The 27,398-nt window shown below is 45.6% G+C and overlaps 1 protein-coding gene across 3 annotated transcripts; it reads left to right on the top strand.

The window, feature by feature from the left end:
• Positions 1-1,921: 1,921 nt before the first annotated feature.
• Positions 1,922-24,975, top strand: CATSPER3 (cation channel sperm associated 3). Of its 3 annotated transcripts, none has more exons than XM_039242244.1 (8): positions 1,922-2,318; positions 4,130-4,283; positions 16,408-16,647; positions 21,088-21,270; positions 21,952-22,092; positions 22,453-22,572; positions 23,675-23,832; positions 24,788-24,975. In XM_039242244.1, exons 1-8 carry the CDS (start codon positions 2,218-2,220, stop codon positions 24,864-24,866), a joined length of 1,176 nt encoding a protein of 391 aa, XP_039098175.1. In that variant the 5' UTR covers positions 1,922-2,217; the 3' UTR covers positions 24,867-24,975. The 3 variants fall into 3 exon arrangements, with proteins under 3 accessions (XP_039098175.1, XP_039098177.1, XP_039098176.1); XM_039242245.1 differs by lacking the exon at positions 1,922-2,318 and adding an exon at positions 2,357-2,469; XM_039242246.1 differs by lacking the exon at positions 21,088-21,270 and having other exon boundaries at positions 1,928-2,318.
• The last annotated feature ends 2,423 nt before the right edge of the window (positions 24,976-27,398 follow it).

Here is a 27,398-nt window from a genome sequence, read left to right as displayed (position 1 = left end):
CCAGGTGCCAGCATGTTTGACAGTTCCTTTCCTAAACTGAAGTTAATGAAAGTTGTGACAAAGGTTACTTTCTAGTGCTGGTAGGAGTTAGGAAATCTTTGGATCAGCAGAATAAGTATGATTCTTCTTGTTTTTGCTCTAGACAGAAAGCAGGTATATTGTAGTTGGACACAAACTTGCCTCCCGTTAGAGTGCTGAACAATTGCAGGACTCGTAGAGGTACGGGGCAAGGCTCTATGCTTTCTCATCCAGTGTTCGAAAATAAGCTGGTTGAACTATATAACTTTGAGTTTTGTGAAATTTTCTACAAAACAGCAAGAGCTGTGAAAGGGTTTGGCTAGAATATGGGAACTTTTTGTTTCACTGCCAGTTACGTGGGACAAGTAAAGGAATGACTCGTGGCCAGAAGACTTGAATCCCCAAGCTGCCGTGCTCGGCTGTGTGAGTGCCCAAGTGGGGCCGAGTGTGGGTTGCTGCCAGGGGGGCAGAAGAGGTAGCCCTTTGGCTTCTCATCCTAGGGTGGCTGTTCTGCCCATCTGCCCATGAGAAAATATGGATGATTTCCGTGGACCCTGGAGGAATTTGTCACCTCTGATTCTGCTCACTGGCTGGAGTTGCAGTCCCAGGCTAGATGTCTTCATCCATGACTTCAGAAACCACATTCAGCTGTGCTTAGCTGTGATGATAATGTATACTAAGAACAAATGGACTTTTCTCTGCTGCTTGCAGCTGGCCATCTTTCTTTACCCCTGTGAGCATCATGAAAGATTTCTTTACATTCTTCATCTCCTCTCTGTTTCTCCCCTAAAGTGTGGTTTGATGCTTCAAGAGGGAAGGCATGGAGGTAATACCACTGGGGTTCCCGGGGATAGAATTGCACCACACTCAGCTACTTGAGTGAGCATGGGGAGCCCTGATGCCATTCATTTGTAGACTCCTGCAGCACACACCTGCAAAGGACCTTCTGTGTCCCCCAGCAGGAGTGGGCACATTGATGTATGGGGCAGGTGGGAACAGATTCAGATGGAGAACTGATCCAGGCTGTCTCCCAGCAGCTTCTCCAGGAGACTGCAATAGGAATGTCAGACAGAAGCCCAGAAGACTTTAGGGGGCATACGACCAAAGATGGCAGCAGGAGGTCTAGCAGGAGCTGAGCCCTGAGGGAGAGACTGTAGAGGAAGGAGATGAAGCTGAAGTATGAATCTTGGGGACATTAATAAGAGTGTTTCTTCATGTTTCACTGTCGATGATTTTAAATGAAAGAAATCTGAATGAATCAGATGTTATTTCCCAGTTCAGTGTATTGGTTGCCTATAAGAGTATTTTCCTACCAGGAACAGTCATGTACACTTGTTTTAGAGTGCCTGTCACAACAGAGGCATTGAAGTGGTTACTTCCTTTTCTTAGGGATCAAGCACTTCGATTTCCACAAATTTGACCAATTTAGCCACTAAAGATTTAGCACCACACAGGGCACCTCGAGATTGCTCTGTCTAGATTTGCCTTGGAAACCAAAGGGATTAGGAAAAGGAAAGCACGGTGAATATATTAATCCTAAGAATTGAACAGAGCAAGAAGCCTATTGCTCATGCACATGAAGTATCTCTACCCCACAGGCTCATCCCCTAAGCTTTCTTTAGGAGGATCATATGCGCACATTACATCCCGCAGTTAGCTAGGGCTGGGCATGGCTAAGCTCTGTTTCTCTGTTTTCTTGTGTTCTAGCCCCAAACTCATCGAAATCTTTTCTGTCGTTCCTAGTGTTTCCAGTCTAGTCTTGTGCCTAGATTTACGCTCTTGGCTCCTAGAACCCAGAGAACTTTGTTTTTCCCTCTTATATGACCCTTAAGTCATTCTAACACATTAAGGGACTTTGTCTGTCAGATGGGGATACTTCTGAAGAAGTATCTTCAGTCTGCTTTAGCTTGGAGCTTCATAGTTCCTGTGTACTCCTAACCCTTTGGCTGAACTGAGGCGCTTTGTCTCCCGGGGAAGACAGGCTCTCTGCATAGATCAGCTAGGGAGGATTTTACTCCAGAGAACCACAGACTGGCCATATACTGGAATGCCCAACAATGACCTCATAAAGCAAGGGTTCCTTTTGTGGGCCCTGCCTGGTGGCCTGTCTGGATCTAGATGCGAAGGGAATCTCTAAGCAGAGATTTTCTTTTGGATGATTAAAGCAAAGAATAAAAATTGAAAATTTGGGGGGGGACAATGTCTCAACTATTTCATTACCCGAAGGAGACCAGAGTCGTTTCAAGCTCGCTGTTGGATACCATATCAATACAATTCTATTCGAGATTCGGGAGCTTTCAGTAAATATTCTTTATTTCTATTGCTTGTTAAGAAATGTGTGAATGGCAGTTTGGAGGCAAGGTATCAATGTTCTGTTAGCCTCTTCCCGTACACACTCTTCCACTGCCCAAAACAAAGTTCGTGCCCTTGAGAATCTGCCTTCTCTGGCTGGTGAGGTTGATGGAGGTTTAGCCAAACACTTTGCTTCTTTGGCCTTAATACCATGATTGGCTATTTAAGTCAACATTCACTTGTGCTCTTACTTGATGCGTATACTGAACTTGACTCTGTTCTCCTTTTTTACTTTTTACCTTTTTGTTCTTTTTACTTTACTTTCATTAGCTACTGTGTTAGAAATTTTGAAGATTTTGGGGGGGGGGTAATAGACCTGATCTCCATCAGACAGTGAAAAATTATACATGTTGTTTTTATAGATTATAATAGTATATATATTCTGTATTTACTGTTAGGAGAGTATATTCATTTGTTACATATAATGGGAAAAAGGATACATACTCTTTGAGAAAGATTGCAAAGCACAGATAAATATAAATAACCAAGAAAAAGAATGACCTGTAAGCTCACTTTCCATAGGCAGATACTAGCGACATTTTGTCATGTTTCCTATTTAGTTTTTTCTACCCATTTTTGTACAGTTGAGATAATTCTGAGTAGAGAATTTTGTATCTTGTTTTCGTCTTTTGCTATACAGTGGATCATCAACATTTTGTTCAAACCATCAAAAATGCATAGATATGCTTTAGTATCTATATAATATTTCATGAGATAGATATGCCATAGTGTACTTAACCACTCTTTTAAGTTAGACTTTTAAATTGTTTGCAAGTTCCCACTACTGTAAATAATGCTGGGATGCATGTGTTTGGCCAAAGTCACCTCATTCTAGATTGTATTCTTTTGGGGTAGGTAGGTGCCTTGGATCAGAGGCTACCTGCAGTGCTAAGGCTTTTCAGAGGAGCTGGCCAGTTTACTGCCAATTCCTCTTGGCAGTTTATGAGAATGCCTCATCACACTATACTATTATCAGCATTAAATGCTGTTACGTTTAAGTCTTTGCTAACTTTATAAGCAAAAATAATGGTTTTACCTAATTTGCATCCCCCTGGTTAGTAATGCTACTGAACATTCATTACCATTTGTATTTATTTCATAAATTGACTGTGTGTTTGCCTTTTTTTCCCCTCAAGTGTCCAGTTTTTTGTTTGTTTGTTTGTTTTTTACCATTAATTTGTGAATACTTGTCTGGATGATTATTTGATTATTACCAGTTTTTCCTACTAGACTGACAAGATTGAGTTTTGTTCACCTTATATGCACAGTATCTGCTATATTGCATGTAGTACTCACTTGATAAACATGTGTTGAATGAGTAAATGTAGACGATGCTTTGTTTTGCTTGAGAAGGAGTGGTAACTCTTCCTGTCCCCATCCTCCCCCCCCCCCGCCCCCCACTGCCTGCCCAGAGGTCTAAAGTGAAGGAACTAAGTGGCTGAGTGGAGACAGAACAATTTATGGATCATTATACATATTTTAGTGGTTATTCAGTTAGTGTTGTGTTGCAATTTTTAAATAATATTTAAGTAATCTTCACACCCAACCTGGAGCTCGAACTTATGACCCCAAGATCAAGAGTCAATGCTCTTCTGACTGAGCCAGCCAGGAGTCTCATGCTGTGTTGCAATGTGAAAGTATATTTAAATTTATATTCACAGAGGGGAGAGAGCAGACCCTCATCCCTACAAAAATGTGTAATGTTTGGGATCTAGTTCTGTTGTAAGATAATTGTACCTCTTATTCAACTTTTTGACAGAAGGAAAGATACTCAATGTCAGGCATTTGTGAAGAGACTTATAACGAGTCGTCTCTTTAAGATAATTATGATTAGTATCATCTCCCTGAATGCCTTTTTTGTGGTCTTGTGGACTGATTATAATACAAGATACAACTTATTCGCCCTTTATGAGGTAAGCAGACAAAAATGGATCTATTTTCTTCTGTTTCACGTGTTTTATTTGTAAAAATGTTGTAAGATATTTAAGGCATTTTGTTCAAGAAAATTTTCCATAGAAAAATTCTACAGGCTTAAAAAATCTACTCCAAAATGTGGGAAGATGGTGGCAACAGTAGCAGTGGTGACATTGTTTTTTAATCTCCCTGAATTTCCTCTTAAAATTGGAGCAGTTTGAGAGCAGAAGTAAAAACCTATGGGCAGTCTTGAAATCCAAACTGGTTAAAAAGGTATCTTTATTAAGAGCCACGACTGCACAGTGTTAGCCTCTGAAGGAGAGGAAGCAGAGGGCACTCAATAAATATTCATTGGAGAGTATGATGGGCTGATGTGAGAACAACACTTGATGGTGGGTAGGGTATTGCTCATTCTAGAACTGGCTTAGTGCAAGAGGTTCTTGATAGTTTCTGAAGGGTCTGGAACAGTCTGGACTTGTAAACTTTGAAGACTGACCAGCCAGGGCTCCCTTCAGGGAGAGCACTGTCCCACACCCTGCCCACATAGGAGAAATATTGGGAGCGGAATAAAAACTGAACAGGATAGAGACCCAGAGATGAAGGAGGAAAAGGTCCAGATAAAATTGGAGGAGGGAAACAGAACAAAGAAATCTTAAACCAAGCCACATCTTTAAAAAATATTTTAAAGTTTATTTTTTACTTGTTTTGAGAAAGAAGTAGACCGTGTGAGTGGTGGAGAAGCAGAGAGAGGGAGACTGAGAATCCCAAGCAGGCTCTGCACTGTCAGCACAGAGCCCACTGTGGGGCTCAAACCCATGGAATTGTGAGATCATGACCTGAAGCTACCACACCTTGAAACACAACACAAAAACAGAAGAGGGAGCTATGAAGTTAGAACCACACCTTCTAAAAGTTCAGGAAGGGGAACCTGGGTGGCTCAGTTGGTTAAGCATCTGACTTCGGATCAGGTCATGATCTCGCAGTTCATGGGTTTGAGCCCTGCATCGGGCTCTCTCTTGTCAGCACAAAGCCTGCTTTGGATCCTCTGACTCCCTTTTTCTGCCTCTCCTCCACCTTGCACATGTGCTCTCTCTCTCTCAAAAATAAAGATTTTTAAAAAATAAAAGTTTTGGAAAACTAATATCATATAAGAGAGTATACTAGAAAGAGATTGAGATAAAATCCCACAGAGAATTATGAAGTGAGAAAAGAGAATAAAGTGAAGCATAATACCCCTGTAGATACTGGAAGCCCACCACGAAGATATGTCCACAAAACAGATGAGAACTGGAGCATGTTATTTCAGACCGAGGTAGATGTTTAAGAAAATGATACGAGATAGGAAAGAACAGGCAAAGTGACAAAACTCAGGAAAGAATTAGAAATAAAAGTCATTTCAAAAATGAAGATTTAGGGCACCTGGGTGGCCTAGTTGGTTAAGTGTCAGACTTTTTTTAAAAAATAATTTTTAAAATGGTTATTCTTGAGAGAGAGAGGGAGCATGAAGGGGGGAGGGGCAAGGAGAGAGGGAGACCCAGAATCCAAAGCAGGCTCCAGGCTCTCAGCTGTCAGCACAAAGCCTGATGTAGGGCTCAAACCCACAGAACACAAGTGTCAGACTCTTGATTTCAGCTCAGATCATGATATCACAGGTGTAAGATTGAGCCTGGCATTGGTCTGTATGCTGAGCATGGAGCCTGCTTGGGATTCTCCCTCTCTCTCTCTCTCTCTGTCCCTTCCCTGCTCTCTTTCTTGCTTGCGTGCTCTCTTTCAAAGGAAAAAAAGTTAAAGATGCAAGTAAGAGCGATTAAACACAACAGGTAATAGCTTAAGTGAAATATTAGATTAATGGAAGAGATTTATAAAAATCCCTAAGAAATGAAGAAATAAAAAGGGTTCAAGAGAAAATGATGAATATTGAAAACAGGGGAAGAAAAGATCCAACATAAGGATAATAGGAGTCCCTGAATTTGAAACAAAAACAAAGGAACAGAACAAACATAAACCTATAATTTAGAAACGTTACCTGAAATTAAAGAATTGAAATTCTATACTGAAAGAGCACACACTGCTGAGACTGTGGATTGAGAACAACAAACACCAGGACTTTCTAGTAAAAGTACTGGACTCTAAAGGAAAGAGGTGCAGGACATTGTGAGCATCTCAGTTTGGTAAGGAAAAGAAAATGTTTGACAGACTTTGTTCTGATAATGCTAAAGGAAAAAAAGAGTAACATATTTAAGATATTTGAGGGAAGAAAATGTGAACCAAGAATTCTACATGCAGTATAACTGACTTCCAAGTATCATCCACACAGAGAAATCGTAACTGATCATTAAAACACCTGGGTGATAGTGTTCCCTTGAGCCCTTCCTTTGAAATCTGGTGAAGAATAAGTTTCAGCCAACCAAAAGGACTAGAGATGCATCAACATTAGGATGTGGGTGAGCAGGGGTACCTGGGTGGCTCAGTTGGTTAAGTGGCCGACTTTGGCTCAGGTCATGATCTCACAGTTCGTGGTTTCGAGTCCCATGTCGGGCTTTGTGGTGACAGCTCAGAACCTGGAGCCTGCTTCAGATTCTCTATCTCCCTCTCTCTCTCACTGCCCCTCCCCTGCTCACGCTCTGTCTCTCTGTTTTTCAAAAATAAATAAGCATTAAAAAATTTCTTTAAAAAAAGGATGCAGATGAGCATTAAACATATAATTATTTGTAGAACTAATCATGATTGTGGGTTAACAAGAGAGATCCCAGCATATAATGAGTCTATCCTCTGACAGGGAAGATACACTATGACTAAGTGGGGGAGACTGGGGAGAGTTAATGCAAAACATTTTAAAACCATTTTTAGAAGTCAGCTTAGTGGGGGCGCCTGGGTGGCTCAGTCGGTTAAGCGCCCAACTTTGGCTCAGGTCACGATTTCATGTTCGTGGATTCGAGCCCCATGTCAGGCTCTGTGCTGACAGCTCAGAGCCTGGAGGCTGCTTCAGATTCTGTGTCTCCTCTCTCTTTGCCCCTCCCCTGCTTGTGCTCTGTCTCTCTCTCAAAAATAAACACTAAAAAAAATAAAATAAAGCATGTTTATAATAAAAAAGAAGTATCCCAGTTAATAAAAAGAAATGACAGAATTAGAATATCACTATTTTCAGCTCCCAGGGAAGTAATGGATCTAGGCCATGAGCATCAGTGTCTGCTACTGTCATAAAAGGAGAGACAGCCACACTTTATATGCCTGGTGTGAAAGAACAGAACATACAATCTTGCCAAAGAGATGAAACCTGACTCTGACCTAGCCTTTGGATCCACCTGCCCATTTCCGGGAAACAGAGGACAGAGGAGAATGCTGAGCTACACCATGAGTGTGCAGTCAGCAAAATCCTGACTGGCAAATTCTACCAGTCAGACTGCCTGGGTTCATCAACAATTAAAGTATAAGGAAAGAAAAATTGAGTAAGTCCACTGTGCTAAAAGAAACCAGGGGAAAAGAGCTAAAGGTTACCAGGAGAACAATGTCTCAAGAAAGAGAGAATATCAATAAAGAGATAGAAATTATAAAAAGGAACCAGGCAAATTCTGGAGTTGAAAAGTACAATAACTGAAAATTCACTGGAGAGTTCCAGGGCAGATGTGAGCAGGCAGAAGAAATAATCACTGAACTTGAAGACAGATCTATTGAACTTAGTCTGAGGAGCAGAAAGAATAAAGAATGAAGATAAATGAACAGAGTCTGAGAGACTTGTGGGATACTATCATACATATCAACATATATATATTGAGAGTTCCAGAAGGAGAAGAAAGAGAAGAGACAGAAAATTTGAAAAAAATAATAGCCAAAAACTTCTCACATTTGATAAAGGATATACACATCCAAGAATCTCTATAAACTCCCAGGACAAACACAAAGAATTCCACACTGAGACACATAATTGAACTCTCAAAAACCAAGCACAAAGAGAATCTTGAAAGCATCAAGAGAGAAGCAGTTTATCACATATAAGGAATTCTCAATAATATTAGCAGCTGATGTCTCCTCAGAAACTGGAGGACAGAAGGAAATGACACGACAGATTTAAAGTACTGAGAGAAAAATATTGTTGACCAAGAATTCAATATCCAGCAAACCTGTCTTTCGAAAAATGAATGAGAAATTAAGACATTTCCAGATACATAAGAGCTTGTAGAATTTCTTCTACAAGAAATGCTAAAGATTGCCCTGGGGCACCTGGGTGGCTCCCTCAGTTGAGCATCTGACTTTGGCTCAGATCATGATTTCACAGTTCATGAGTTCGAGCCCCACATTGGGCTGCTCAGTGTGATATCACTGCTGTCAGCGTGGAGCCCACTTTGGATCTTCTGTCCCAGTCTGCCTCCCCCTTGCTCACATTCTCTCAAAAATAAACATTTAAAAAAAGTTATTAAAAAAGAAGTGCCAAAGATAGTTCTTTACATGGAAATGAAACTAGACAGTAGCTTGAAGCCACTGATAGAAGTAACTACATAGGTAAATATAAAGGTCAGTATTATTGTATTTTTAGTTTGTAACTATATGTGTGTATATATATGTTTGTATATATGTGTGTATGTATATATATGATTTAAAATATAAATGCATAAAACAGTTATAGTAAATCGGTGCACAATGTATAAAAACATATTTGTGGGGAGCCTTGGTAGCTCATTTGGTTAAGCTTCTGACTTCAGGTCAGGTCATGATCTCATGGCTCATGAGTTCAAGCCCTGTGTCAGGCTCCATGCTGACAGATCAGAACCTAAAGCCTGCTTCAGATTCTGTGTTTCCCTCCCTCTCTCTCTGCTCTTCCCCCACTCACACTCTGTCTCTCTTTCTCTCAAAAATAATAAACATTACAAAAATTTAAAAAGTGTATTTTGTAGCAACAAAAACAAAAGGGGGAGGAATGGAGCTTTAAGGAAACACAGTTATATACTATTGAAGCTAAGGTTGTCTTAACTAAAAATAGATTGTTACAAGTTTAAGAGCTTAATTTAATCATGAGAGTAACCACCAAGAAAATAATTTAAAAAATGTACAGAATAAGAAATGTGCAAGGAATCAAAGTGGTAAACTACAAAAAAAAAAAAAAAAACAACACCAAAGAAAGCAGTACTGGAGGAATTAAGGAACAAAAAAGTGTGACATATATAAAACAAATAGAATGGCAGAGGTATTTTTTCTTTCTCAGTAATTACTTTAAATGCAGAGGAGTTTAGCTTTCCAATTAGGACAGAATGATTTTTTTAAAATCCAAATATATGCTGTCTACCAAAGGTTTAGTTGAGACCCAAAGATACAAATAGGTTGAAAGTAGGGGTGCTGGGTAGCTCAGTTGGTTAAGCATCCAACTTCAGCTCAGGTCGTGATATCACAGTCCCCTAGTTCGAGCCCTGCATTATGCTCTGTGTAGACCGCTCAGAGCCTGGAGCCTGCTTCAGATTCTGTGTTTCCCTCTCTTTCTCTGCCCCTCCCAGACTCATGCTCTGTCTCTCTCAAAAATAAATAAACGTTAAAAAAAAAAAAACCAAATAAGTTGAAAGTAAAAGAATGAGGAAAGATATCCCATGCAAGTATAAATGAAAAGAGAGCTGGGTTGTCTGTACCAGAATCAGATAAAATAGTAAGACAGAAATTGTTACAAGAAACAACATTATGTATTGACAAAAGGGTCAATTAATCAAGAAAATACAATAATTTTGCTTAAGTGCATGTGGAGCATTCTCCAGGATAGATCATATGTTAGGCCACAAAACAAGCTGCAATAAATTTAAAAATATTGAAATTGTACAAAGTATCTTTTCTGACAACAATGGAATGAAACTGGAAGTCAATAACATTGTAATAATAATATTGTAATAACTTTGTATGGTGACACATGGTAACTACACTTACCATGGTGAGCATTTCACAATGTATATACATGTCAAGTCACTGTTGGACACTTGAAACTAATATTGTATTTCAATTATACTTCAATGTAAAAAGCATGATAAAACAGGATGCAGCAAAAGCAGTGCTCAGAGGGAAATACATTCCAGTAGATGCCTACATTAAGAAAGAAAAAAGATCTTGTATTAACAATCTAACTTTAGACATTAAGGAACTAGAAAAAGAGCAAACCAAACTCAAAGGTAGCAGAAGGAAGGAAATAAAAAAGATGAGAGCGAGATGAAATCGAGAATAGAGAAAATCAAAACCAAAGTTTCATTTTTTGAAAAGATTGACAAAATTGATGACTTTAGCTAGATTGACTAAAGAAAATAGGAGAAGACTCTAATTACTAATAATAGAAATGAAAGTTGGGACAATACTACTCACCTCACAGAGATAAAAAGGTTTATAGGAGAATGCTATAAACAGTTGTACACCAACAAATTAGACAACCTAGATGAAATTAACAAATTCCTAGAAACATATGACAAAACTGACTTGAGAAAAAAATAGAAAGCTATTTTTTTTTAGTTTTTATATAAAGAGGTTGAATCACTAATCAAAAACCTCCCAACAAAGATATTGGTGACTTCACTAGTTAATTTTCTCCTGCATTTTAAGAAGAATGGGGACATCTAGGTGGGTCAATCAATTGAGTGTCCAACTCTTGATTTTGGCTTGGGTCATGATCTCAGAGACATAGGATCGAGCCTTGTGTTGGGGAGCCTGCTTGGGATTCTCTCTCTCCCATTGCCCCTCTTCTGCTCTCTCTCTCTCTCTCTCTCAAATAAAAAAATAAAAAAATTGAAAAATAGGAATGAACACAAATCCTTCTCCAATTCTTCCAAAAAATAGAAGAGGATGGAACACTTTTGAATTCATTACATCAGGCCAAGATTACCTTGATACCAAAGCCAGACAAAGATATCACAAGAAAAAAAACTACAGACAAGTATTCCTTATGAATATAGATTTAAAAAAATCCTCATGGAGATACTAACAAACTGAATTGAGCATCATACTTAAAAGGGTTATACACCATGATCATAAAACCACGATTCATTCTTAGATTTATCCCAAGAATGTCTTCAGCATATGAAAGTCAACCAATGCTATACACCAACAGAATTAAGGTAAAAAATCTATGTTTGCACCAGTTCTTGCTGAAGCATTTGACAAAATCCAATAACCTTTCATGATAAAGAACAAACAAACAAACCCCAAACTTAACAAACTAGAAATAGAGGGAAATTCCTTAAACTGATAATGGGTATTTATGAAAAAATCCACAGTTAACGTGAGAGTAGTGAAAGACTGAAAATCTTTCTAATCTAACTAAGATGAGGATCAGGGCAAAGATGCCTACTTTCACCAAAAAATATGCTGGAAGTTCTAGCCAGAGCAATTAACCAAGAAAAAGAAAAAAAATATTTGAATTGGAAAGGAAAAATTAAGATTATCTTTTTTTGCATGTGACTTGATTTTATGTATAGAGAATCCTAAAGAATACACACAGACACACACACACACACACACACACACACACACACACAACTATTAGGACTATTCAGCAAAGTTGCAGGGCACAAGATCAACAACAAAAATAAGATGTATTTTTATATACTAACGATGAACCATCTGTAAAGGAAATTAAGAAAATTCCATTTAGAAAAGCATCCATGAGGCCAAGAGCCGCCTAGGTGGCTTAGTCCATTGAGCATCTGACTCTTGATTTCAGCTTAGGTTATGATCCCAAGATCATGGGATTGAGCCCTGCACTGGGCTCCATGCTGAGTGTGGAGTCTGCTTAGGATTCTTTGTCTCTCTCCCTCCCCTGCTTACATTCTCTCTTTCTCTCTCTAAAATACTAATTTAAAAAGCATCCAAATCAAGAAGATGTGGTTTATCTATACCATGGAATACTACATGGCAATGAGAAACAATGAAATCTGGCCATGTGTAGCAACATGGATGGACCTTGAGGGTGTTATGCTGAGCGAAATAAGTCAGGCAGAGAAGGACAAATACCATATGTTTGCACGTATAGGAGGATTAGGAGGAACTTGACAGAGGACCAAGGGGGAGAAGAAGGGCGGAAATGGTGGGGGAAAGGGAGAGAGGCAAACCATGAGAGACTCTTGAATGCTGACAAAAACTGAGGACTGAGGGATGTGGGGGGGAGGGGGGGATGGGCATGGAGGAGGGCACTTTGGGGATGAGCACTGAGTGTTATGTGGAAACTAATTTGACAATAAACTATTTGTAAAAAAAATAAAAATAAAAAAATAAAAAAATAAAAAGCATCCAAAGTACTTAATGAAAAGCATAATAAAATACATAGGATTAGATTTCACCAAGGAGATGAGAGATATATGTCCTGAAAATTATAGAACATTGTTGAAAGAAATAAGATCTACCTAAATGGAAAGACATCCCATATTCATGGGTTAGAAGACTTGTTAAGATTTGTTACTAAGACTTTCCAGAGTGATCTACAAATGCAATGCAATCACTATCAAAATTACAATAGCCTTTTTTAAAAAAAAAGAAAATGTAAAGTATATTCTTAAATTCATATGGATGTGCAAAGTGCCCTGAGTAGGCAAAATAGTATTGAAAATGAAGAACAGAGTTGGAGGACGTGCACTTCTGACTTCAGAACTTACTACAGAGATATTGTAATTAAAACAGTGTGATCCTGACATAAGCATACACATAGACCTATGGAATACAATTGAGATCCTAGAGATAAAAGCAAATAAGTACGGCTAATTGATTTTCTTTTTCTTTTCTTTTTTCTTTTTTTTTTTTGCTAACTGATTTTCAACAGGAGTACCAAGACCATTCATTTGGGGCAAAAATAGCCTCTTCATCAAACGGTTCTGGGACAACTTGATATCCACATGCAAAGAGTAAAGTTGGACACCTACCTCACACCACATTCAAAGACTAACTCAAAATGGATCGTTATCATCAGTATAAAAGATAGAATTCTTAGAGGAAAACATAGGGGAAAATGGTCATGACCTTCAATTTGTCAGTAGATTCTTACGCCTGACACCAAAAGCACGGGCAACAAAAGAACTGTAATAACAACAAAATAAACAACCCAATATAAAAAAATGCACAAAGGGGGCACTTGTGTGGCTCGGTTGGTTGAGAATCTGACTTCAGCTCAGGTCATGATCTCACAGTCGATGGGTTTGAGCCCCGTGTTGGGCTCTGTGCTAACAGCTCAGAGCCTGGAGTCTCCTTCAGGTACTGTGTCTCCCTCTCTCTCTGTCCCTCCCCTGCTCATGCTCTGTCTCTCTCTCTCTGTCTCCAAAATGAATATTTAAAAAAATGGAAAATGCAAATGAAAACAACGCCCACTAGGATAGCTGTTATAAAAACAAAAACTCCAAAATTGGAAATAACAAGTGTTGGTGATGTGGATGTAGAGAAATTAGAACACTTGTGCATGGTGGGAATGTAAAATCAGGTAGCCACTTTAGAAAACAATTTCTCAATAAATTAAACATAGAATTGCCGTATGCTCCAGCAATACCACCAGGTATGTACTCTAAAGAACTGAAAACAGGGACTCAAGAAGTTACTTGTATGCCAGTGTTCATAGCAGCATTGTTCACAGTAGCCAAAAGGTGGAAGCAAGTCATGTGTCCATTGGCCAATGAATGGATAAAGTAAATGTGGTGTATACATGAAATGGAATATTATGCAGCCTTAAAAAGGAATGAAATTGTGATACATGCTACAACGCAGATACTCCTTGAATACATTATGCTAAGTGAAATAAACTTAGTATACAGTATATAAAAGAGCAAATTATCATATGGTTTCACTTACATGAAGTACTTAGAATCGGCAAATTTATACAAAGTAAGAATGGAGTTTACTAGGAGATAGGGGAGAGGGTGTGTAAAGTTGCTGTTTAATGGCTACAGAGCTGCTTGGGAGAATGAAATAGTTCTGGAAATGGATAGTGGTGATGGTTATACAATACTGTGAATGCACTTAATTCCAGTGCATTGACTGTACACCTAAAAGGGGTTAAATATAATTTTCATGTTATATATATATTTTCCTATAAACAAAAACAAAAGTTATAAATACAACTCACACCCTCACTGAATTTTATACTGTAAAATAATGAATTTTATGGTACATGAATTATATCTCCACTTAAAAAATTAATTACCTGTTGGAAAAGAGCAACAGAATAAAATCAAAAAGAAGGAAAAAGGAAGGAAAAGGAGAAGAAAAAAGAAGGAAAGTAGAAAAGAAATAGTAAAGAGCAAAAATTAATGAATAGAAAATTAAGATTCAATAGAAGGTATCAACAAAGCCAAAAATTAGATCTCAGAAAACAATTATAAAATACCTTTATTCATTGCATAATCAAGAAGCCCTCAATTATATTAGAGTTTTAAAAGGAAAATTATATATAACGTAGATAGCAGAAATCTAATAATTTCATGCCAATAAATTGAAAACCTAGCTGACATAATTTTCTAGAAAAAAAATTACAAAACGGACATTCAGTTTTTATTTATTTTTGAGAAAGTGAGAGAGACAGAGCATGAGCAAGGGAGGGGGCAGAGAGAGAAGGAGACACAGAATCTGAAGCAGGCTCCAGACTCTGAGCTGGCCGCACAGAGCCTTGACGTGGGGCTTGAATCCCTGAACTGTGAGATCATGACCTGAGCTGAAGTCAGAGGCTCAACCGACTGAGCCACCCAGGCGCCCCTCCGAAACCTTTCTGTTTCCCTCCAGAGCCTCTCTCCAGCCCACTTCAACCCACCCCAAACTCATCTCAGGAAAGGCATCCCCGCTTACCCAGTTGCTCTAGAGTCTTCCCTGCCCCAGGGAGTTCTGAGATGTCAACCTACTAAGCGCTTCCTTGGCATGCCTCTTCTCTTCAACGCCACACCACCCTCCACCCCGATCCAGTCCAGTCTAACCTCACCTCTTGCTGGCTGACTGTGAGAAATAATTCTGCTATCTGTCACCTCCTCCCTAAGCCACCTCCCAGTCCTTCTTCTTGCAAGCTCAATTAGCCCCATTTAACAGATGAAGAAATTGAGACCCACAGTCACTCTGCAGTTAGATGCCACTCTCCGTGTCTCTCCAAAGACAACATCTGTGCTGCTTTCCCCATTCTGTTCTAGCCATGCTTACTTTGCTGTTCTTTGAATAAATCTTTCTCACCTTAAGACCCTTGTACTTGACATCTGGGAACCTTGTCCCAGTTTTTATGATGGCTCCATTCCAAGGCCTCCACTCACCACCACCTTTTCTAACATGGCTGCCATGACTCTCCCTTCCTGACATGACCACTCCCTCTATCCCCTTTGGCTGTTTCCTTTTCTCCTTTTCCTTCCTGTCTGATACATTGTCTATGTATTTGAGCATTCATTTCTGTCTCCCTTACCAGATCATAAGCTTCCTGGAAGGGCCTGGATGTTTTTTGTCTTGTTCACTGTTGCATTTTCCCATGCCCAGACAGTGCTTGCTTGCCTCATGGGAGATGCTTAGTCAACAAAGCTGCTTCAGTGAATCAATGCACTGATGATAAAGAAAAAGATGACTCGGGAAGCTGTTGTTGTTTTTGGTAAAATCAAAGGCACTGGAGTTGTACAAGCATGAGAAGAATTTGAATAAGATTATTTCACAAAGTATAAAAGTGAGGAAAAAAGCAGAGTGTTCTTCAGAAATAGTTCACTTCACTGGTTTCAGGATGTGTGATTGATACATATTAGTAGATACTTGAGTATTTCATCTCTGATACTAAAAATGTGGATATTCAGGTTGCCTAGAAAACCTGGGATCTTCTCTTTGGGAAAGCTTAGCTTCAGGTCACCTGACATGTCCCGTTGCTGATTCCAGGGCTTAGATGGTCACTCTGTCTGCCAGTCAGTCCGTCATTCTTAAGCGCCCTGGGTCCGGCCTAGCCCTGGGCTTAGGGCTGCAGGGAGTGAAGACTCCGAAAGAGGAGAATGAGGCACGCTGTGTGTCTACTGTGTGCTTGAGACTCTGCCCCGGCTCTCTTTCACGTGGGTGACTTAGGAGTACCGCCCCCTTGACAATGCACACACGTGACTGGGTGCCTCAGGCAAGGAGAGGGCGGGACTATGGGGCTCTGAGGCTTGGCCTGACTCTCCAACCTTGGCACCCCTGCAGGTCTCTGAGCTCCTCTTTGTGTCCATCTATAGCTCCGAGTTCTGCATGAAGCTGTACGTGGACCCCATCGATTACTGGAAGGATGGCTATAACCTGCTGGATGTAATCATCATCGTCATTATCTTCATCCCCTATGCTCTCCACAAATTCAAGGGCAAGCACTACCCCTACCTCAACATTGCTGACGGCATCCAGTCCCTGCGCATCCTCAAGCTTATCACCTATAGCCGTGGCATCCGGGTGAGTGACCTGGGGGCATGCTGGTCTAGTGCAGGCAACAGGGCCTATCGGTCCACCAGCCTCAGACAAAATAATAATTCTCCTACCATCATCCAGTTACTGAATCCTACCATATGGCAGGTTGATCTTTACCAATATTATCTCATTTAATCTTGAAACAATTGAGGAAGAGTCTTATTAGCTCCATTTTACAGATGAAGAAATTGAGACCCATGGTCACTCTGCAGTTAGATGCCACAGATGAGATTTCTCTGACTCCAGTCTGACTCCAGTGGCCACCTGAACCTTTCCTCTCTCCCATGCTGCCTTTTTTTTTTTTTTTTTAATGTTTATTTTTGAGAGACAGAGACAGACAGAGCACACCTGGGAGAGGGGCAGAGAGAGAGGGAGACACAGAATCCTATGCAGGCTCAGGCTCTGAGGTGTCAGCACAGAGCCCAATGCAGGGCTTGAACTCAAGAACTGCGAGATCATGACCTGCTCCCCCAGCACTGACTTCTTATGGTACAGACCCTTTGAATTACATTCCCAGGAGTCCCCAGCTTTTTGGTGGCTCTGGCCACTCACTGCTTCCCCCATATGATGAAATATCTGCTGCCTCTCTTGATGGGAATGGTCTCATGACTTTGTTCAGATACCTCTAGAAGTACTGGTCGTGGGGTGACTAGTCTTTCTTTGGCTCAGAAGGTTTCAGAAAACAACCTCAGAGCTGACCCATGCTGCCCTTACGTGCTCATCCTGGGCACAGTGTGTTTGCCCTGGCTCGGTGCCCCATATCCATGCTTCTCCAGGAGGGGTTGCTTTGGACCCATCTGACCAGCCAGGCTGTGTGTCAGCCTGCTCTGTTGACACAGTGCCCCTGGCCCAGCCTGCGTGTCTGTCTGGGACCTGGGCCCTACACTCAGCAGCCCCAGGCCTGAGGGAGAAGATGAGGAGGGTGTTGAATAGATCACGCTGCTGCCACAGATCCCCATTTCATTCCATGCTCTCATGCAGTCACGTGCCTGTGTGCCCCTCCCGAACAGCATAGGCCGAGCCTCCTCTCCTTCCCTTCGCGGCGAGGCTTCTGGAAAGAGGTATCTGTACTTCTAGTCCCGACTGCCTTACCTGTCATTTGTGCTCTGGCTTCTTCCCTCCAAAGGAACTCATCGCCCTGAGGTTGCCAACAACTTCCTTGTCACCAATCCACTGGCCGTTTCCACTGGCCTCCCTGTCGCTGCCTTCTCTCGGTTTTCCTCCAGCCTCTTGAGCACGACTTGACTGCTCAGATGTGTGCTTTCTTCACCTGGCCCGAATGTGCTATTTTCTCCGGTCTGTGTCCTGAGTTCTCTTCGCCTCCTCTTTGGGTGATCTTTTCCACATTTCAGGGGTCTTCACCTTCCCACATACCTCTCTGCCCTTCAGACCCACAGCCTCTTGAACATCTCAAACTCACACTTGTCTAAACTAGAAGTCATTACTGACCGCAACCCTCATTCCCCAACCCCAGCTCCTCTTCCTGCATTGTGTCCTTTCGTGAAGGGTGCACCCCACCCCCATTCAACTGCCAGGCCATAAATTTGAGTGTCGGCATTAACGCCTCTGTCTCAAAGTCCTCTTGCACGGCCTCCTACGTAGTTAGTGACCTGTCCACATCTTTTCACTCCTACAAGCCATCATCTCTCCTCCATCACCACCCATCTTCATCAGGACTCTGCACCGGCTTCCCACACTACTGAGAGAGCCCTGGGGCACAGATGTCCCTGAAGCTGGGGAGAATCTTTAAAGGGTAAATCAAGTCACAATGGCCTTCCTTTCAAACTGGAGAGTGGCTCCCCTTGTTTGTAGGCTAGAGAGAAACCCTATAATGTGTCCTAGAAACAGGAGAGGGGAGTATCAGAGGTGTTGGGTATTGGAGTAGGGGAGGGACAGTGACCCCGCTGACACCTTGTGAAGCTGAGGGCATGAGCTGTGTCGTGCAGCCTGGTCAGAGGCTAAGGCCTGAAGATGCCTGAGGTTCAGGGCCTGGCAGGGCCAGCCCATCGTTCCTGGGCAGGGATCCTGGGAACAGAGGATAGCCCTCCCTGCCGACCAAGGTCTGTCCCAGGGCCCAGCCTGGATTGCTTTGTGACTGCAGACCTTTGCTCAGCCTTTGGTTCTTGTAGACATGAGCAGAGACCCAGGACATGCAGATGGAATATTTACACAGACATGTTGCCTGTGTTTGACCTCAGAGGTTTCTGTCATTAAGCAAAACCTTGTATCCCAAAGTTGTTCCCTGGCTTGGGGAACAGCCACTTGGCTGTGGCTTGCCTATCTATGGCCTTTGGGATATCATTGGATTTGGAGCCCAGATCTGTAGGGGGACAGAAACGACTCTAGATTATACATCCTCTGTACACTGGCCAGGTGGGGCTGGGGGTGCCAGAGGGAGGACCTGCACCTCTGTGCTAATTTATATTCGTTGAAGCCCAAACGTGGCTTTAACAGAGTCATAGCCTCAGAGCCCAGAGCTGGCACTCTAGCCCATTCTTGGCTCCTGTCCTCTGATTAAATAAAATGACACTGTCTTCCACCACATGGCAACAAACCTGTACCACGAGGAAATAGTTCCTTGTTGTTTTGCACACAGAGAGCTTCTGTCAGCTGGGCACCCGAGGGCCACACTGCCCCTGTTCGTCTGCATTTCAGCCAAAGGGACAACCTGGGAGACGCTGGGGCTTTGGCTCCTTGGGCCTCACCAGTTTCCACATATCAGAGCAGCTGCGCAGAAGGGCTTTCTCAAGAGTGGCCGATCCTAGGCACCTGCCATACCCTGAATGCCCCAGGGCCAGGAGGGTAGCCGTGGTTTGACCCAGGACTTGGGAGAACTAGACTAGGGGCTAGGACTCGCTTCTCCAAAGAATTTGGGAATTCAAAGCCAGCCACTAAGGACTCCCTTGGGAAGGAGCTTCCAGCCTGTGGGTTCTGGGCAAGCATCTGCTGGGACTGGACTGCAGACCAAGGGGGCCTGCCCGGGTTGTGCTTGAATAGCATTGTCAAGGCCAGCTGTCAGGGTTCCCACATGTCAAGGCTTCTGGAGAGCATGACCTCTTCTCCACTGCTGTTCTCGAGGCTGCTCGGCTTTGGCCACTGGTGCACTGGGCCTCGGGCCGGCCTGGGCATCGGACACCCAGCTGGAGCCTGTCCTCTGCCCCTTCCGTGGTGTTTCTGTTCTCCCACTCCCAGCCGCCCCTTCCCTGGCCGCCTGAGCAGGCCTCTTCTGCACACTGCGTGGTCCCATCGCAGTGTTTCTCATGAGGGCTGTGGTCCCTCCAGTGGTGGTAGTTCTTGGGAAGGGACCTCCATCTCTGTCTCGCGGGGAGGAAGACAATTCTTTACACCTCACCTCTTTCGGCATTAATCCCCGAACACTGACTTTCTTCCCCCAAGGAGAGGCAGCGTTCCCCTCTGCAGCCAGCTCTCAGACCAGTGCACATGCAGGGTAGCGCCGGGGGCTCAACTTGCCTTTCTGCTTCCCAAATTATCCCCGATTGCCAACGCGTCCCTGTCCTGTGGCCCGGCTCTCCCTGGCACCTCCGTTCCCAGTGTTAAGCCAGTAAATGGCTTCTTCACTTGGAAAAAGAGGCTTTCGTGGTTGAGGTTGGTGACCCAAGGCACGGGGCTTGGGAGCTGGTCCTAGCTCAGTTGCTGCATTGGAGCGTGATGCCGGCCAAGGCTTTTTGCTTTTTTGAGACCGTGCTTCCTTGTCTTGGAATGTGATGCATGAGAACAGCCACCTGCCTGGAAACGATGTCCGTGGCGGCGTGTAGGTAAGTGAGCACGTCTTGAGCTCCTACTACATGCAGTGCTCGGGGGCATGGAGAATGAATGGTAAAGAGCCGTACACTGTGCTCCCCTGGAGAAGTGAACATACTGTGAGGTCAGCCCAATGCCCACTTCATAGGGGAAGACTGAGGTCACAAGCTGGAGACCTGCCTGGGGAACAGGACCCAGGAAGAATGGGAAGTCACGTTCCTCTTAGCCTTTATCACTCCCTCTCCTAGGGTAGCTCTCCGACTCCTCCTCGGCTCGGAAGAATAGTCAGGGCTGGCCTTCAGCTGAGAAGAAGGGGCGGGCCCCCTTGGGAAGGCCACAGAGGCAGGCGGGGCTCGAGGGGAGGGGTTGGTGGGCACAGACACCCAGGCCCGAGGTGGCACGCACAGTCTGCCCCTGGGTGACTGAGGGTGGAGGCCAGGCATTGTTCACCCACCACTGGACTGGTCCAGCTCTCAGTCTGGGCATGGTTCCTGTTCATTCATTCATTCATCCATCATTCACCCAAGCCTTTATGGAGCGTCTGCTGTGTGCCAGGGCTGGCACTGGATGCAGGGGACAGCTGTGGTTGGGCACACTGGGCCTGTCCTCTGAGCCGCCCCCAGCCCGGCAGCCTGGCCTAGCCCCAGTGCCTCTGCCTTGCAGACGCTCATCACCGCCGTGGGGCAGACGGCCTACACTGTGGCCTCCGTGATCATCCTGCTCTTCGTCCTCATGTTCATCTTCGCCATCTTGGGCTTCTGCCTGTTTGGAGTCCCAGACAAGGGTGACCTCAATAACTGGGGCAACCTCGCTGTGGCCTTCTTTACCCTCTTCAGCTTGGCCACGGTACTGTGTTTGGGAACAGTGGTGGGGATGGGGGCCTTGAGAAGGGAGCGGCAGCTGATGTGGGTGTGGGGACAGGCTGGGCCTCCCGTGGGGTCCTACTCATGTTCAGGTCCTCAGCTGGGCTGGCGAAGCTGAAGGCTGGCCTTGTAGGACGAAGCGGAGGCCAGGGCTGTGACCAGGGGTCCATTTCTCTCTCTAATCTTGCGACTCCCTAAAGCATTCCTATTTGTCCCACACGGTTGTAAAACTTGTCAAGAGTTCTCAAAAGAAAACTCATTTGGATTAAGTTTCCTTTAGAAATGATGGCCATGTCACGTAGGCTTTCTGGGACTAGGCTGTCACACATCCAGTCAGAATCAGCCTGCAAAGCCCAAGTCTAGAAGTGTAGACTCTGGGGTCTTTCCAAAGGGGGCTTTGCAGAGATGCGGTGTCTTTTTTGGAAGGATAGGGTGCGTTTGGGCACCTTGGCCTCCAGTGTCTGTACCTAGTGGTGCCTTGCACTTGCATCCCCTGCCACCCTCTGTGGGCTGGAGTCACTGGATGGCGGCTGGTGGGGAGAGACTGATGTGAAGGCAGAGCCGGCCGCATTCTCAGTGGGGCTGGGGCTCCCCTAGGGCAGGTGAGGAGGAGGCCTGCTCCATTGGACCTTGGCACTTGACATGCCCTGCCTTGCCTGAGCAGGTCGATGGCTGGACAGACCTACAGGAACAGTTGGATAATCGGGACTTGGCCCTCAGCCGGGCATTCACCATCATCTTCATCTTGCTTGCCTCCTTCGTCTTCCTCAGCATGTTCGTGGGTGTGATGATCTTTTACACTGAGGTGAGGCTGCACCTGTAAGGACTGGGGGTTGGCTCAGCTGCACCTGTAAGGACCGGGGGCTCAGCTTTGGCAGGCAGAGCTGCAGGCCAAGTCTCTAGCGGCAGGGAGGAGGCTTCCATTTGGGCCCTCTATTCTCCCTGAGCCGGTGCATTTCCTTGCCTTGGGATGGCGGTTGGCAGGCCGGGGGCTCGGAGAGTCATGGCAGCCGCAGATGGCAGCTTGAGCTGGGGGCTGGCCCTGGATGGGGGGATCCTCCTGCTGAAAGGCTTTAGCAGCAATGCAAGACTAGGGAAGAAGAAAGACAGGGGCATGGGTATGCAGTGAGAGGCTTTATCTTACCTCCGTGTTCCCTCTCTCTAGGACTCCATTAAAAAGTTTGAGCGGGAGCTGATGGTGGAGAGGCATGTGATGCTCATGGAGGAGAAGCAGGTGATTGTGAAGCGGCAGCAGGAGGAGGTCAGCAGGCTGATGGAGACACAGGTAGGTGATCTCCCCAGGCAGGTGCATAAACAGCTCTGTGGACAGTCAGGGCTGAAGCAGTGGTCACAAAGGGCCCTCTGGCCAGGTGGCCTCAGACATCTCTGGTCTTAGGTGAGGCAGGTACCTATACCCTGTATTTTCCAGAGTCAGGCTTATTTCTCTCTATTTTTGTATTTCTCTGGATCTCCTAGAGAATTGAGTACCATAGTTATAGTTTCTTCCTTCTTCTTGGGCACAGCTTCACTGCCAGGCCCTCTGCCTGGAGCATTTTTGTTACTGAGGCTCCCTGGACACCAGGCAGCCACTGTCCACCCCGTGGGGGGAGGCTGTGGAGGTCCTGACAGACACTGTTCAACTCCGGTTTTTCTTTCCATTTAGGTCTTTTTTTTTTTTTTTTTTTAGTTTTTAAATTTATTTTGAGAGAGAGAGAAAGTGTGTGAGTAGGGGAGGGGCAGAAAGAGGGAGAGAGCAAGAGAATCCCAAGCAGGCTCTCTGCACTAAGAGCCTGAGGTGGGGCTCGAACTCATGAACGATGAGATCATGACCTGAGCTGAAGTTAGGTGCTCAATTGACTGAGCCCTAAACTCTGGTTTTTCTAAAGTAGAAGCGAGATGAGCATGACGGGCTGGAGATCTCTGTCAAACATGCTACAATGGGGAAAGCCTGGGAGAGAGCCTCTTTTCTCAGCCCAGGCTCTCCAAGCAAATCATGCCATGCCCTGAGTGCTCTGCTGGGTTTGAACCCCTGCCCTCCCTCTGCTGTGTAGTCAGAGCCTCCCTCCTCAGCCCCTTCTCTGAGCTGCAGACCTCTGCTTGTCTTGACTATGCCCAGTTTGTCCAGGGCATGGTGAGACCATGCTGAGTCACACTCAGGCTCGTTCCTTTCTATGTCACCTGTCCTCACGTCAGTGATGGTGGCTCATGAGGCTCCTGTGGTCAGGGTGGGTTGAGGCTTGGACAGAGGCAGGGAGAACCTGCGACAAAGATCAAGACTCATCCTGGGGCTAGCGTCAGGCCTTTGCCTCACGAAGCATCTCTGGGTCTCTGCCGCTTGGGGTATCACTTCTTCCTCTTCACTGCCCTCTTTATGCTTCCCTCTCTAGAAAAAAGGGAACTATGGCAATTTCAGTGAGCTGGTAGAGAACTTCAAGAAGACCCTGCGGCACACTGACCCCATGGTCTTGGATGATTTCGGCACTAGCCTGCCCTTCATCGATGTCTACTTTTCCACCCTGGACAACCAGGACACTACTATCTGCAGGTCAGTCTCAGCCCCGCTGACGCTGGCCCAGGGACACTAGGCCTTTCCTGGCCCCCAGGCTTCCTCGAGGGTGGGGGCCCTGGCGGATACTCTGGGAGAGCAGGGGGGCGGTGGCTGACATGCAGGGTGAGTGCAGGGAGGCCTTTCTTGGGAAATGCATGACTCCGTGTTTGTGCAGGGGCTGTGTGGACGGGCCTGGGGCATAGGGGCCTCTGCTCCCCTGCCGCTCCCAGGCCTGCTCTGACTGGTCCTTGAGACTCTGCAGGCCCTTCCTCATGACCCCCTTTACAGAAGTCAGAAGAAAGAGCACTGGTTGGCAAGGCAGGAGCTGAGGCTTCTGGCCTGGTTCCAACAACTATCTTCCTTTGTGACTCTGGGGAGGTCTCTGCCCCTTTCCCACCTGTCACACCAGAGGCTTCTGGGCTGATTGTATAAGAACAGCATGTGGAGGTTTGAGTTGGTCTGGCCCAGGGCTGTGCTCCGTGTGCATTAGCTGGGGTTATACCTGTCTGTTACCGAGCTGGAAAGAGCCGGCTGTGGCACTGAGGAGCTACATGGGCTCTTGAACAAGGAAGGACACAGTAGGCTGGCTTCTTGACAAAAGCCCCCTGGAGGACTTCATGGACTGGAGAAACTCAAAGGAGGGGGTCAGGCAACATCCACTTTTGGCCTAAGAGTAGGCCAGGCAGTGTCTGGTCACCTCCACACAGTCACCTCACTTACAGCCAGGATTCATAGTCCCCAACCTGACACATGCGTTATAAAGTAACTTACTCCAGGGGCCACAGGCAGAGTGGCCTGATCTGGCCTGCAGTCCTTCTTTCCCTTGAACCCACACCTACCAGGTGTGGTGAACCCACGGGTGCAGGCATGTGGTAGGCAGAGCTGAGGTGGCATGGAGCACCCCCACATCCTCTCTCGAGCTCAGGCCCCTCTCCCCTGCCTCCACTTCCAGGCTTCAGGAGCTGTATTACGAGATCGCACACGTGTTGAGCCTGATGCTTGAAGACTTGCCGCAGAAGAAACAGTCATAGTCCTCCGAAAAGGCCAATGAGACGTATGGGGGCATGGGCTCCTGGGCACCAGGGTGCCTTGCAGGGCGTGATGGGGCCCCTGCCATAAAACACAAGCTCTCTGAATTGACCTCTCTGCAGTTAATTTGGATTATGGTATTTCCCTGCTGCTGGGGGTGGGGCTAGGTAGGTGACTGTGAAGACCAATTGCCTGGACTGCTTGCTCCCTCAACATGATATAGCCAGGCCTGGGGAGTGGGGAGAGGGACGCTCAAGAATTGCCCTTGACCCGAGGCCACATCCAGGGGCCATAGCAGTTGTCTCCTCCCTTGACGTCAGCCCCGAAGACTTGTTAGGCTACTGGGAAAGCCACCTCTGGACCCCTAGACCAGGGAGGGCCTCCGGCAGCCCCGTAAGTGTATGCGGCCCCTTTGAGCTTGTGTAACACCACTGGTCTTGGAACCTCTCGAAGCTGGGCTCGTTTCGGTGGGGGAGCGCCAGGCAGAGCAACATCACTGGCTGTGGACCTGCTGTCGCGGAGACCCCGCTTGGGACTTTGTCTCTGCTTTCCTCTAGGCTCATAGTGGTCGCGGTGCCCCAGCAGGTGCAGCTGTGACTGGCAGGACTGTGTTGTGTGGGCCGGGAGCTCACGGTGGCCCAACCTGAGGGAGTGGCCTACCAGCTGTGCCAGGGCACCTCGTATGAGGGTCAAAGAAGCAGCAGGATCAGGCGCTTTGGGCTGCTCCCCCCCCATGGTTAGTGAGGCTGCTTCACTTTATTTTTATTTTGTTTTATTTTATTTTGTTTTGTTTTATTTTGCTTTGTTTTATTTTGTTTTGTTTTATTTTATTTTTAAAAAAAGTTTTAAAAATGTTTTACTTATTTTTGAGAGAGAGTTGGAGACAGCATAAGCAGGGGAGGGTCAGAGAGAGAGGGAGACACAGAATCTGAAAACAGGCTCCAAGCACTGAGCTAGCTGTCAGCACAGAGCCCGACACGGGGCTCGAACCCACGAACTGCAGATCATGACCTGAGCCTAAGTTGGATGCCCAACCGACTGAGCCACCCAGGTGCCCCAAGACACTTCACTTTATTTTTTTTTTATTTTTTTTTTATTTATTTCTAGGAGAAAGAGAGAGAGTGAGAGCGTGAGCAGGGGAGGGTCAGAGAGAGAGGGAGTCACAGACTGAAACAGGCTCCAGGCTTTGAGCTGGCAGTCAGCACAGAGCCCGATGCGGGGCCCGAACCCACGAACCGCTAGATCATGACCTAAGCAAAAGTCGGACGCTTAACCGACTGAGCCACCCAGGCGCCCCGACACTTCACTTTAAAAGGTAGCATTTTCTGTGTCATTCTTTGGCCAGATGACAAGCAGAGTTGGCAAGGACCTGGCACTACCTTGATGCAGCCATGATGGAATCTTCCGATGGGACAGGGAGGGCAGGGTTGGCTGACACCCCTTGCTCTGCAGTACCCCCCTGCTCCCATTGCTGGGGGCGTATCCTTGAGGCCCATCCCTTTAGCAGCGCCACCTCTGACGGAGGGAGGAGTGAGCTCTGGTTGGAGCGGGAGTCGGACAGCGGCACCTAGAGCTGAGGGAAGAAAGGCCTCACACCCACACGGAGGAGTCAGAGAAGAAAACACATGGGCAAGGTTGAGAGCGGCTGGACAGAGGGTCCCCTGGGTGGGCCCAGGATCTCCGGGTGTGGGTGACAGCTCTTCCAAGGCCACAGGACAAGGGCACGTGGAACCCCTTCCTCGGAGTTTTGTTCATACATCCAACTACTATTTCCTGAGCTGTGCTGGGCGCTGCGCGTGCCGTAACAAGAAACCCACGGTCTGGTCCTGGTCTTCTTGGGGCCCTCCGTTATGTAGGGGAAACCGTAATCCAGCCGGACTGGATGAAGGAAATTTCCCTGAGGAAGTGACCGTTGTTTGGAGGCAAAGAGCACGAGTCTTCTAAGATACTCATATCATTGCCGTTCGCAAATGGTCACACTCTCAGGGCCAAACTGAGAATTGTGTAAAAATGCCAAGAAGGCTTGCCGTGGAGTGTGAGGCCCACCACCGTGCTATAGGGGAGCCCTCTGAGGGCGGGGGTTATAGCCTCGCTGTTTCCTGAGGTGCAGAAATCTTTTTTTTTTTTTTTTTTTTAAAATGTTTTTATTTATTTCTAGGAGAGAGAGAGACAGCGTGAGCAGGGGAGGGTCAGAGAGAGAGGGAGTGACAGACTCTGAAACAGGCTCCAGGCTCTGAGCTGGCAGTCAGCACAGAGCCCGACGCGGGGCTCGAACCCACGAACCGCGAGATCATGACCTAAGCGAAAGTCGGACGCTTAACTGACTAAGCCACCCAGGCGCCCCCTGAGGTGCAGAAATCTTGATGCCAGTGTCCTGGGAGGTGGGTCAGACGTAAGCAGGGTATGTGTGCCCTTCATGGAGCAGGAGAAGGCCAGGGCCTACTGCACACAGAGCCTGAACCTGAAGGCCTAGTGCCCCCTCTGGGGGCCCAGCCCTGTCTGTAGGACAGGCGGGCCTCAGGCCTGGGACACAG

The sequence above is a fragment of the Hyaena hyaena genome, unplaced genomic scaffold (assembly GCF_003009895.1).
Source record: "Hyaena hyaena isolate Hyena2069 unplaced genomic scaffold, ASM300989v1 scaffold_214, whole genome shotgun sequence".
In the NCBI taxonomy this organism is placed as follows: domain Eukaryota; kingdom Metazoa; phylum Chordata; class Mammalia; order Carnivora; family Hyaenidae; genus Hyaena; species Hyaena hyaena.
This window is presented reverse-complemented; position numbering and strand designations above follow the sequence as displayed.

Bases quoted from the DNA above. Each gene is read 5' to 3' on its own strand.
- CATSPER3 (XM_039242244.1), top strand. From the start codon at position 2,218: ATGTCTCAACTATTTCATTACCCGAAGGAGACCAGAGTCGTTTCAAGC. The intron at 16,648-21,087 runs GTGAGTGACCTG...TCTGCCTTGCAG, and splicing joins CCTATAGCCGTGGCATCCGG to ACGCTCATCACCGCCGTGGG. The intron at 23,833-24,787 runs GTCAGTCTCAGC...CTCCACTTCCAG, and splicing joins CAGGACACTACTATCTGCAG to GCTTCAGGAGCTGTATTACG.